A 14,006-nucleotide genomic window follows, 5' to 3' on the forward strand; every position below is an offset into this window, starting at 1 on the left:
AGTTTGTATTTCTACCGCATGAAGGAAATCATTACATTTCTTATGAACAACCCTAAATAGGACGGATTACGTTAATCCGCCATTTTCATAATGTATTAGTCGTCTGTTTTATTCGTGTATTATTGTTTTGCAATGCTATAATGTATATAGCAGTTGTTAAAAAAGAAAGCAAAGATCAGAGACTCACTACTCATTACGGAAAGCTGCAGGATAATCTACTGAAAATTCATCCACGCATATACTGTATCTGAGGCCGATACACTGTGGGTGGGCGCACGGACTGATGGTTAAACGTCATAGCAGATTTCGAGAGAGGTTATTAAAAAGAATTTACTTCCCACCTGCACTTAATCAATGGAGGAAAAACACTGTACCGTCACAAGTACAATTTGTTCACATGGAGGCGGGTTGTGTTGCGTTCATTCGTTTCCGTTAATGGCTTGTACTCACTGTGCCGCTTTTGGCAGACAGTGTGAAATTTACCGCGCAGCTCGAACACATGCCGTACCACATGCTGTCGCGCTCGCGCTTTGTAAACAGGAAGCAGAAACTCCGGCTGAGCCGTCAGTGCCACCATCAGGAAAAAGAACGTGTCTTACAATAACGATGATAAAACCAATATGTGACACCAATTGCTGAATTGCCTTAAGCAACTAAGGGGAGTAGTAGTCCTAAAGGGGGACTCAAGCTGGCTACACGTCTAAAGGTGACAACTGCAACGTCTCCTCCTCTCGTATCCAAAACGTACATGACGGTGTGCCTGCACGTATGGACCGAGCGTTTATTCAGGAAGTGCCGAACCACACTGGCTCGGTGAGCTCCCCTTGGCATAGGTTTCCTCGAACACGGCAGTTCCAGCGATTCTCTCGATCGATGCGCTCAGCTATGGTGTTGCTAGACTGGCGTTGCAACACCCCTGCCGGGTGACCTACCCCCCTCCTCTCCGTCCCTCTTTTCCCACTTCCCTCCCCCGCAGTGAGGCTTACAGAAATAGATTTCCGGATTTTTTTAACTTTAAAGGAATACTTCTCATTGGAATCTTAAATAAGTGTTTTGGGGAAAAAAATGGCGACTACGTTTTGCCAAGGAAGAAATCAGTTGGATCTGTTAATTAAAGCAGGTAACGGTTAAACTCTCACTCGGGCATTGAAAAAGAATTAGCGATGGATCCGCTTGTTTTTCAGAAGTTAAAAGTTAAACGCGCTTTCGTGCATGTCAGCTGCAAACGGGGTGACAGATGGACCAGGCAACCGCAACCAGGAAGTTCAGACAGGGGAGTCAGCGCACTCACTCGTGGCGGAGAAAAGCAAACGCGTGGTATTTAATGACCGGAAGGCCATTTCAAACGAAACCATAACGACCCCATTGCGCCTCCAGTTTGTCTGTTTGACGCAGATTGAAACGCAGGCAGATCAAAAAACAAAAAACACGACAGCTGTTGCGCACTTCATTAAATGCGCAATAAAGAAATGCATGTGCTGCGCTCGCAATGAGAGAACATTGCAGATTTGTGCTGAAGACACTCGCGTGACATTAATCGAATGCTTACTTTTTAAAGAGAATTCAGAGAGCATTTGTGGAATACTGGAAAACTCACTTGCTGGGTACGCAGCATTTCGTCAGACCATTAACAGGAATCCTTAATTGTGAGAGTGGGGCTGGATTATGGAAACTTGTTGATTTATCAGTTATATATAATATTTTGAGATTATTTGTTCAGTTTGGATCGCCTTCCAAACTTAGATTTACACAATTCTTTTCAACTAGTTCTTAATGAACTGACGAGTCCCGTTTACTTCTTAATGTATTCATTTCAAAAATGATGCATACACATATCCCCTCAATAATATATCTGTTGTATGTTAATTAGAGTCTGGAAGAGTACATATAAAATGTCGCCTTTAGAAATTATTGATTATTTTTAACATCATCCTCAACATAGAAGTCTACTTATTTATCCCTTTCTAGTGCAGGGTTAGGGAAAGTTGTTCCTGGTGGGCCTTAGTGGCTGCAGATTTTTATTCCACCCCAGTTTTTTTTGCGTGAAGTCAGTTCATTTTATGCTTCATTTAAGTTGTCTTGCTTGTTAAGATTCCCCATATTTACTCTTAAAACAGATGTAGTCACATTGTTTCTTACTTGCAAAAAATGATGAAAGGAAACGGGCTGTTCCCCATCTGACTTGTTTCCTTTTACACCTGTGTGTATTCATCATAAACTGTCTGGTATAATACAATCTGGGTAAGGAAACTGAAGACAAAAAAAGTTAAGGACTGAGAGTTGCTTATTTGCTTCAGGCTACAAATCATTTAGTTGTTACGACTGGAAAGGAAAAAAATATGTGAGATAAGAATGACCTGACATAGAATTAAAACCCTACCAACCCATAACATTACAAATGAGCTGTTATTGGAAAGCAATAGTTTCTAATTAAGTAATTGTGTTAGAACAAAAAATGCAGCAACAATGGCCTTCCAGGACTGACTTTGCCTGCCCTTGGTCTAGTGCATTCAGAAGCAGATGCTTGGATAAAACAGATTGTGGTTTCGGTTGACTGACAAATTATTCACCATAAAAGGCACTTTAAAAGTGATTGCTTGACAATCCTTCAATGTCGCTTTGTGAAGTTACAGCACTTAGATTTGAATGTGTGTGGTTACAAATGAAATGAATGCATACAGTACATATCAAAAAAACAAATTTGGGTTATTGTTGATAAAAGGTACCTTCTGTATTTTGACCACATTGTGTTTATTGCACTCTGAATAGTGCAGCACTCTGCAGCATTGAATGTGACTCAGAAACTAGCCCTTAAGGTGATAAGAGTCCATTGCAGAACATATTCATACTCACTGTGGCCCTGGTTAGAATAGCTAGATGACTTAACATATACAGTACATCATTGGAATTTCATAAGAAAATCAACGTTCTCTAGAGCAAATGTACATTTTATATTGGTAGTAATCTGGCCAAAATCACTCCCAAATTTCTGCTTCTCAAATGAAGCGGTTCTAACCACTGTATCACCTATGGCTCCCAGAATGGGAATATCATACTTAGGTGATATTTAATAGTATCACATTATAATGAAAGGGTATTCCATCATTAATTGTAAGAAAATGTTCAACCAAGATGATTTGCATGATTGCTTTAGTAGTTTTTTTTTTTTTGTATTTAAAGCATTAGTAGGTTAAGTAGCTTGGTTAGGGTCACACAACAAATTCAGAATGGACTGGACCAGTGACATTTTGGTTATAGTTTAGCACCCTGTTCAGTATGTCTGCCACAGTATGGAACTGTTTAGCATGTATTATCTTATTATTACTATTATGTAATTAAAAGAGAAAGACCTAAATACTATGAAGACATTATGTCTGAAATAGTAAACAGGGGCTCCAATTTTGAACAGCAGGACAGGGTCAATAATTAAGTAAAATAATTTTTGTAGCTCAGGTCAGTAAACTACTTTAATGGGTCTGTGTTAAGTGTATTGATTTTTTATTAATTTTAAGATGAAAAAAAAATCAATATTTGTAAAGTTAAATAGTACAACGAATTTTCAACATGTATAAATGACAAATTGAGCAGTTTTTACAATCTGATAAATTAAATGTGCAGTATATCCATCCATTTAGCATTGAACTTGCACTGGCCAGAATAGTTCAGTGTTTTAGATTTCTCCGACATTCCTGATAACATTGGGCGCAGCACCAGTCTAATATAGAGCACACTCACGCATATCAGGTCAGATATGAAGAAAATGTGTATATTGATGATTTATCTTTTTCTGCCTAATTAAAATAGGAGCTAAGAGGCTGTTTCTTCTAGTGACTAAGGTACAGATTGGACTTAAAACCATAATGTTTGCTGATTCAGTACTTCTGTCTCACTTAATGGGAGTAGCCAGGTAAAGGGGAATTTCGGGTTTAAACCCTCCCTGAAAAATATAGTTTGACAGTTCCAACTGATTGATCACAGATATAATTATGATTCATGTGCTTTTTCACTCTCCCACTAAAATTAATTCCCCTCTGTGACCTTGAGTAAGTTGTCTAATCTGTATGGTTTTTAATTATAGGAAATGTGTGCTGTAGTTACACTATATCCTGCCTCTAGTCTATTCTGAAAAATAAACATTAGAAACAACTTTTTGGCTATTGTGGTTCAAAGTTTAAAATAAACAGGTGAAATGTTTCTAATTAATTTTTTACAAGGTTTTACCCCTTTTCCTCTTGTTTTATTGAAATGATTGGCTTGCAGTCCTGTAATTTAGAAGTAAAGATAAGTCTTAAACAATGGAAGCTTTTTAGGTGAAAACATACCTGGTTTTGTGAAAATTATGTCCCCCTCAAACAAATTTGGTTTCGTATGGGCTAAATAGAAGATGAGTATAACTTAAACATTGGTCACTGGTCTAAACAAATTTGAGTTATGTATTGATTACCAAAGTTAGCTATTGCTCTGCTTGTGTAGACATTGAAAGTGAACAGACTGAGAGCCAATTCCACCTCAAACTGCTTGTAGGCCAATATTCATAACTGGAGAGGAAAGATATGCATTAGAAAATAGATAGATAGATAGTATCTAACAGTCAGTTGTTAGTTTTTTGGATAGCCATAATTGATATGCTATATCAAGTGGATAATGCAGTAATTAAACTTAAGGCAGCTGGTGATGGAAGTTATTGGAACTTCACAAGCATGCCCTGTATTGTTCTACTGTTGACCTGAACTGATAGTTGTGGTTTTGTACATCATGTCTGCAGTCCTCTATGTTACCTCTCAGTAGACATATTACCAAGTTTTGCCAAGGATTGCAACAGTCCCATTTTCCTTTGACCTGTCTGTGTGCTATAAGTAGTTGTCCAGATTGTTACTGCCTGCATGGTACCCCTCATCTCGAGAAACATATCAAGGTCTTGATGAATTTGTATGGTCTAGCTTACAAGACCCAGTGCTTCACATGTGAGCTACAACTTTTTAAAGAAGGGAGAGAGCAGAGGGAAGAGTGGCAAAAAGTTTATTTTATTCCAGTGGATGCATCAAATGCAATTGTCAGATTGAGTGGTTACAAGCCCGATTTGGTTATTTGTAAAACCATTGTGAATTTTCCTCTCCAAATATTGTATGCACAACTAACTGCATAACACAGTTACAATACAGTTATCTTACAGAGTAAAAAATCTGCTTCTGCTACCAGGCAAATGACCTTCAGACCACTTTCTGTCACCCTTCACTTATCCTCTAAATAACACGCAAGTGTTAGGGATAAGCTTGAATAATCAAGACCTATTTGAAAATGGGTACTTGACTGATGGCATGCTATGCAAATACTCAAACAAATGCTTTCTTCCATGTGTGGTGGTGAAGATACAAAACCCCTAAAGGCTTAATTAATCCACATCTGCTGTTATGCAAAAGTGACTCTGAAAAAAGCAGGCTACAGTCATCATGGTCCTGGCCCTTTTTACTCCAACAAACCCCACTGGACATTCCCACTTTACCACTGTGTGCAAAAATGGCAACTTCAGTGTAATGAATGGGAATGCTCATTCATTTTTCTCAGGGTTGATTCCACATATTTTCTTGCTTTTTCCTTCTTTTGGGGGATTTTAGGTTAAGTTAAATTGAGTTCTTTAAGTGGTTAGTTGTTTTAAGCTCATTTTAGATTGCAAGATTTTGCAACTTGGCATGCCACCATTTTGTTTTCTTATGGTTGTAGCTTTTGTGTATGGTTTCTGGCCCTCATTGCTGCCACATGACATGCAGAAGATGTGGTCTGTGATGTCATTGTCGTGACCATATAAAGGTCATCATCACTCACTTCCTAGTCTAGAGATTACATCTTTGATTTTTGTCACATCCATCTCTTGGTCCTGTATTACCATTTCCCTTGCCAATTTTTCATCAGGAGAGAATAATAAGTGCTTTGCAAGTTATGTGGGAGCCAAAGAGGCCTACTCCGAGAAACAGCAGCATCACTACTTTCCATTTTTTCAGCAAAATAGCAAACCATCCTTCATTAAATTTTAAAACTTCACAAGAATTTTTTATGTGATTAAACCTCATATATGAAATTAGAATATCCATATACACGATTGATTAAAATGCCTTTCCTATTGTTCATTTTGCGGCTTTTGCTTCTGAGCTGAACTCTATCATGATATCTGCTGCAGTTATTTTACATTGGCACAGTGCATAGAGTCTTACCAGAATGATACAGAGAAAGAGAATTTTCTCCTGGCAACTGATGAGATCCTCTGCATGTCAGTTTAGTTAAATATAGAGTAAAAGGAGGTGATCAGTCCCATCAATGCATATGGTGCCCCAGAAAAAAATATTCTGAAGGCACCAAATTTAAAGAATGAAACTGGAAATTGCAATAAGTTAGTTAGGCTTCATTAACCTAGTACAGTATTTGGCAGAAGATGACTTCATGGGCAGAGGTCGGATCGTACTGCTCCTCTGACTTTGAGTGGGTTGGAAGCTAAACATATTCCAGAGGCTGTTACAGGAGCTCTTTGAGGTTGACAAAACTTGAATTTTGGTAGGGCCTGCTAAGCAGAGAAATACTTTCAGAGGTAATGTGATAATTTAAGGGCCATCACTTGCTAGTAGTTACTTAACCTTGGCAGTAGAGTGTCTTGTGATGGACTGCAGTCTTGTCCAGGGTTGGTTCCTACTTTGTACCTAATGCTTCTTGTAAAGGCTTCAGTAAGAAACTGGGTTGTACAGGATTGGTAATGTATGAATGGATGGAAAATTAAGAAAAAGTCAGAAAATTCAGGAAAATGGATAGATAGATTGAACAGAAGATTTTCAAATTTGTTTAGTCCAGTTAAGAGTTACCAGTGAACTGAGTCTGTCCTAGCAGTTATCAGTGACGAGGCATGAATCAACCATGGATGGGGCACGATTCCATCACAACCTCCTTAAATATCTGTATAGAAGCTAAACAGCTGTTATTTTAATATGACTTCTTAAATGATGAACACTATCCTGAAAACTTCAGTTGTCAGACAGCACACTTTATATATTTACTTTCTGTAAATTTAGAAAATGGTTGTCTAGACATTTTAAGACTTGTTGATGTACAGTGCATCCGGAAAGTATTCACAACGCATCACTTTTTCCACATTTTGTTATGTTACAGCCTTATTCCAAAATTGATGAAATTAATTTTTTTCCTAAGAATTCTACACACAACACCCCATAATGACAACGTGAAAAACGTTTACTTGAGGTTTTTGCAAATTTATTAAAAATAAAAAAACTGAGAAATCACATGTACATAAGTATTTACAGCCTTTGCTCAATACTTTGTCAATGCACCTTTGGCAGTAATTACAGCCTCAAGTCTTTTTGAATATGATGCCACAAGCTTGGCACACCTATCCTTGGCCAGTTTCGCCCATTCCTTCTTGCAGCACCTCTCAAGCTCCATCAGGTTGGATGGGAAGCGGAACACAGCCATTTTAAGATCTCTCCAGAGATGTTCAATCAGATTCAAGTCTGGGCTCTGGCTGGACCACTCAAGGACATTCACATAGTTGTCCTGAAGCCACTCCTTTGATATCTTGGCTGTGTGCTTAGGGTCTGTTGTCCTGCTGAAAGATGAACCGTCACCCCAGTCTGAGGTCAAGAGCGCTCTGGAGCAGGTTTTCATCCAGGATGTCTCTGTACATTGCTGCAGTCATCTTTCCCTTTATCCTGACTAGTCTCCCAGTTCCTGCCGCTGAAAATCATCCCCACAGCATGATGCTGCCACCACCATGCTTCACTGTAGAGATGGTATTGGCCTGGTGATGAGCGGTGCCTGGTTTCCTCCAAACGTGACGCCTGGCATGCACTCCAAAGAGTTCAACCTTTGTCTCATCAGACCAGAGAATTTTGTTTCTCATGGTCTGAGAGTCCTTCAGGTGCCTTTTAGCAAAGTCCAAGTGGGCTGCCATGTGCCTTTTACTAAGGAGTGGCTTCTGTCTGGCCGATCAACCATACAAGCCTGATTGGTGAATTGCTGCAGAGATGGTTGTCCTTTTGGAAGGTTCTACTCTCTCCACAGAGGACCTCTGGAGCTCTGACAGAGTGACCATCGGGTTCTTGGTCACCTCCCTGACTAAGGCCCTTCTCCCCCAATCTCTCAGTTTAGATGGCCGGCCAGCTCTAGGAAGAGTCCTGGTGGTTTCGAACTTCTTCCACTTACGGATGATGAAGGCCACTGTGCTCATTGGGACCTTCAAAGAATCAGAAATTTTTCTGTAACCTTCCCCAGATTTGTGCCTCGAGACAATCCTGTCTCGGAGGTCTACAGACAATTCCTTTGACTTCATGCTTGGTTTGTGCTCTGACATGAACTGTCAACTGTGGGACCTTATATAGACAGGTGTGTGCCTTTCCAAATCATGTCCAATCAACTGAATTTACCACAGGTGGACTCCAAGTAAGCTGCAGAAACATCTCAAGGATGATCAGGGGAAACAGGATGCACCTGAGCTCAATTTTGAGCTTCATGGTAAAGGCTGTGAATACTTATGTACATGTGCTTTCTCAGTTTTTTATTTTTAATAAATTTGCAAAAACCTCAAGTAAACTTTTTTCGTGTTGTCATTATGGGGTGTTGTGTGTAGAATTCTGAGGAAAAAAATGAATTTCATCCATTTTGGAATAAGGCTGTAACATAACAAAATGTGGAAAATGCTAAATTGTCTTTTTTACCTATTAATTTATTTTTTGGTCAGCGTAATTTACTCCCTTAATTGTTTCCTAATAATCCCAGTAAAATAACACTATCTGCTTCTGCTTCAGACCCAATGATAGGCTCATTAGTGATGGATTACATAATCAGAACACCTGGAAAAGCAGAATGACAATCATTTTGATGGTAAAAATCTTAAAAATCAAGTTAAAAATAAATTATCCTCACATAAACATTGGTATATTTTAATTAGGGGCGGCATGTTCTCCCCATGTCTGCGTGTTTTTCCTCCGGGCGCTCTGGTTTCCTCCCACAGTCCAAAGACATGCAGGTTAGGTGCCTTCGCGATCCTAAATTGTCCCTAGTGTGTGCTTGGTGTGTGGGGGTGTGTATGTGTGCGCACCCTGCGGTGGGCTGGCTCCCTGCCCAGGGTTTGTTTCCTTCCTTGTGCCCTGTGTTGGCTGGGATTGTCTCCAGCAGACCCCCGTGACCCTGTGGTTAGGATATAGTGGGTTGGATAATGGATGGATGGATATTTTAATTAAGAAGTACCAAACTTTGTTTTGTAATTTTTACATTAACTACAAGACACAAAATCTGGGGAATAGCAGCTTGTTTAACAAGGCTGGAAGTCCAAATAAAAAACAGAAATTGTTTGAAAAGGGCAGAGTTTGATAATCACTGTCCTATGGAAACAGTGGCTTTCTCAAGTTGTGTGGCAGAAAGCAGAAACCATATAACAAACTATATTATAGTGACTGTGTAAGCATTATGCCGTACTTAAATGTTTTTCAGTACTTTTAAGTTCTATGATTTGGATGTTCACTGTGTGTAGCAAACATTGTGCCACTTGTTAAACCGGGCACATCACTTTAGTAGCTCATGAAATGTGCTTTTCTGTTCCCAGTTCTGCATCAGAGTTGCTTGTTTTCTTACACGAGTACAAGTTGTATTTTTAAATTCATCACAAGGCCCTCTCTGTGTTTCTCTTTGAATCTGCAGTTGAAGCTTCCTGTCAGAATGGAGATGAAACAATGGAAACTATTGAAGCTGCAGAAGCTCTTCTGAACATGGACTCCCCAAATTCTGTTCTGGATGAGAAACGCATTAGTGAGTGTACTTTTAATTACTGTTTTCATTCATATTGCCCGCAAGTTAAATGTGATTGCACAGCTGTGTTCATTTTTATTGATCAGCCGTTTTGCTGAGGTATGTAAAAGATACTTGTGCTTGCGTATATAAAGAAAACTGTTGACGTGGGTGATGTAGCAGCATGGCTTGTTTTGGCTCTTTAAAGCATTTTGTGCTGTGATTAGACAGGTACTTTATTTCAGGTCTATCTACTTGAACCTGACATTGTTGGCACATCTAGTTGAAAAGATTAGGTAAATACTCTAAATGTTACAATGCCCCCTCTCCCCATATAGGTTGTGGTTCATTCACCACAACCATAAACTTTAATGAAGCAGGTTCAAAAAATGGATTCATGGATAATACAACCTTGGCTTGCCGAGGATCAGCTGAAAGGAAGCTACTCATCCCATCTGTTCATCCTCAGTGGAACCCACTTAATGCAGTTTAAGGTCAAAGGGGTCAGTGCTTATCCTGCAACATCACACACAATTCATCAGTCATCTCTGCAGTGGTTTCCAGTTCAACATAAGGCTTGTTTGCTCACATAAGTCTCTAATTAATATAACTTGGAGAAGCAGTGAAAACCCTTTTGAAGACATAGGGAGAACAAGCCAGCAAGGCAAATTTGGTATCTACAGTTTATGCAGAAGAATAATAATTATATATTATAGTTGTGAGATGCTAAAGTTGGTAATTAATAGGCTTTGCATGTCAGGCAAAAATCAAAAGTTCTCAAAGGTTGTTTAAATTCAAAGAAAGGCTTTTTTCAGCTTGAGACTGGAACGTTTGTGACCACTGGATGTACATTTATGGCTTATTTCGAAATGATAAACAGCCATGTATTTATGTGACAGAAGGTAGCATGTGGGCAGGTGTGAATGTAAATGTGGTGGAACTTCTAAGTCCTTTAAAGAGTAAAGTAAGGCTTTAGAAAATGAAACATAAACGAAGCCTGAAAGCTGCTGGACCTCCACTTACTTGTGACTTACACTATTGTCGATTTCTGTGGCAGCCGTTGCTGTCTTCAATAAATATTTTTATTTTTGGTGCATGCATTATTTTAGCTTTGAGCTCTTTAGTCCTGGGACCTATCTCCCTTACCAGTCATAAGGTACCTTTTATATTTATTCTACTTCATTGATTCACTGACCACTTGTTATCAATTTAAGCAAATAACAATGTATAAATGATAATATGGGGTTTATTATCAGTCTTTAGAAAGATGGTCACATGGCATAGAAGATATTTTTAAATAACTTAATATGATTACAGCTTTGCCTTTCATATGCTGTATTATGAGTAACATAATATGTTTAACGTTGACAATGAATAATGGATGAGCCAACTTTGTTCTTCACTGTCCCAGGCTGACACTGCTAAACACCCTGAAGCAATAAAAATGAATATTGAATGGTGTCAGACTTCAGCTCAGAAATGCTTTCTGTGCAATGACCCACCCTGTGCTTTGCTTTATTTCCTATTTGCTTGAATTGATACACTATAGCATTTTGTTCCCTCTTTTGGGTTGATTCTTTGCCAAAATGTCAATTTTGTCCACATAGCAAAATTCAGCATTTTTTTTTATCTTAAAAAGTATATTGCAAACCAAAAATGAACAAATCTATCTTCTACTATATAATATAATGCTGCTGTGTCTGTGTCTCCCCATGTGTGTCCAGTCCCTCCAAATAATCTGATTGGGTCCGGTTATTTTGGCTTTAATGGTTTAGTGGTAGGGATGATTAATACACTATACACTAGTAGTGCAAAGTTCAGTGATTTATGACAGTGTTTTTTATTTTAAGACCCTGTGTTAGGATATAGTGGGTTGGAAGATGACTGACTGACAAAAAAGAAGTTGAAATGGAGAATTTCAACTACAACAAAGCAAATAACGTACTGAGAAATGTTGTGTCATTAAATACTAACAAGGCACAACCTGAGACATATTGGAAGACTGGAAGTACTTTCAAGATTTCAAAATTATGTTTTCACAGTGGGTAGTGGGGGACTTTCTCCATTGTTGGTTGTCAAAAAGTGGACAGGAGTCAAGCAAGGCACTTCAAAATGACAGAATCTGAAAAGCGGGCTTTATGGAAATGTGATTGAGAGAGGAAGTGCCATGCAGGAGACTGAGAAACATTGAGGGTACACGCAGGGCAAGAGATATCAGATATTTATAAAATTAACATATCTAGTAATATATAAAATTAATAATACCTTTACATTGTGAATAGTCAGGATTCTACAGTAAAAACTGTTCGTTATACTCTGTATTTTTTGGTCAAGTCACCATAGTGTCTCATACCCCTTTCTGTTACCAATGTCTCTACAAGTGGAAGGTTGTCAGTGAGCAAACAAATGCTTCAATGTGAACCTTAGTTCATTTGTTTTGTGGGACTTTCCTTGTTTTTTATTTCTGGTTATTGACTAACGGGTGGAATTTCCAATGACTATTGACTAGTGGCCAACTACATCAGTGTACGTGAGTTTTCTGAATTTCATCCATGCTTAACCACGTTTAACAGTGGTCATCTCAGTCTGTGCCCTAGATGAGTCTAGGAAATAAATGCAATGGAAATCTCCTCTCAAACTGACATATATTATTATTGGTGCAGATTCCAGCAGCATTAGTCAACATCTGACCTGTTTTGGCAAATGTCAGACAACTTTCTTTAATTAATTTTCTTTTTTAATTCCCAGATTAATTCAGACAGTTTTGACAGTTTTATCTTCATAGCTCAATAACGTATCTTCTACAAAAGCAAGACTGAACCATTGTAGTACAGTGCCTAGACAGAGAAAGCTGCATATTAAATAAAAAGCATAGTTTTTAATGAAAATGATAAATTCTGTTTATTCTGCAGGGTACATAACATAGTACACATTATAACAGACCAGTAACGGTGCACTGCACAATAACATGCAGTGAATACACTTGACTTGAGCATTCATAGTTTTCATACTCTTTCTCTGTACGTTTAGCATTCGTTTGCTTAAAGGTTGATGCGCTTGCTGCTTCCTGAGCAGCTCTTCTTTTCTCCACCCTGGCGGCCCGCTTCTTCTCTTTTTTGTCAGCATCTTTTCACTTTAAAACTGATTAAGTCTTTGTTTCTGTTGCAGTTAATTGGTACATTTTCCTTAATTTTTCACTTAAGCTGGCACTTAAGGCTTCAATCTGCCTCAAGAATGATTTAAGATATAAAATGGTAGGGGAAGTGATGACTAAAGTGGTAGGGAGGGGAACGGCACCCGTATGCATGCACCAAATGGTCGCCCTGCTGGCCATTGCCGAGAGTTGACTTTATAATAAAATGAAATAAAAATAAAAAGAGGAATAACCTTGGAGGTCAATCATCACCCCGAAAGTGGATAGTAGAAGTCACGTAGTATATGTGTACCAAAGTTCAGGTCAAGCTACAGGTGATTTCAAATCCTGGACAGACAAATGGACAGCCACAGTAGCGTATTATATAAGAAGATTGCTTGCAGAAGTATTTTATCAGAAGTATCATATGAATTTATAAACTGTACCTAGTGTTTTATCAGTTAACTGAACATCAGTCCAAAATGAATAAGACTGTAATAAAAAAGAAGAAACTTACTTTTACTGGCAGTAGCAGCTAAATATTAAATACATGTTCGTAAATGATGATTTAGATAAAAAAAATTATAACTGGAAGTATTTTTTTTTATGAAGGAAAAAACCATAAACACTATAATCATCCAAAATGTTTATTCTTCTTAAAATGGCTCTAAGCAGTAGAGGTTTTGTACTATTTTTAGACCAGTACTTTATCTTATTTATTTAAGTTTACATGCTACAGGGTTCATTCTCTACATATTTAACATTTATCATATCAAATAGCAAATTGTAGGTTGTTTTAACCAGATTAACCAGATTTCCAGTGCATTGCAGATGGTAGCAGGAAATTTTTCTCTTCAGTTCACATTTCCTCCTAGAAATTCCATGATATCATTGTTCTTACAAATTTATTCAAACTTCCATTCAAGCAGGCTTTACCAAGAATTGTGTAACATGGTGGACATGAGCTTGTTATTTTAGAAAACCATTTACTTCCATGTTAAAATTGTGTTTTCAATGGCACAGTAAAAGGCTTTGTCCCTAAACATTACACTTTGAACACATAACCTATATTGTGCCTAGTGACGTTTCC

At 38.2% G+C, this 14,006-nt stretch overlaps 1 protein-coding gene across 4 annotated transcripts in view; it reads left to right on the forward strand.

Moving 5' to 3' along the window:
- Window positions 1-14,006, forward strand: part of LOC120523727 (ETS-related transcription factor Elf-1-like) — a 72,515-nt gene that overhangs the window by 42,828 nt on the left and 15,681 nt on the right. For 3 of the 4 annotated variants that reach the window (XM_039745296.1, XM_039745297.1, XM_039745298.1), the window contains exon 4: window positions 9,697-9,804. In XM_039745296.1, the coding sequence (XP_039601230.1) occupies window positions 9,697-9,804 (108 nt within the window). Of the gene's footprint in view, window positions 1-1,022; window positions 1,121-9,696; window positions 9,805-14,006 lie in introns of those variants that run through there. The other variant, XM_039745299.1, reaches the window with a different exon arrangement.

The sequence above is a fragment of the Polypterus senegalus genome, chromosome 2, assembly GCF_016835505.1.
Source record: "Polypterus senegalus isolate Bchr_013 chromosome 2, ASM1683550v1, whole genome shotgun sequence".
Classification (NCBI taxonomy): Eukaryota; Metazoa; Chordata; class Cladistia; order Polypteriformes; family Polypteridae; genus Polypterus; species Polypterus senegalus.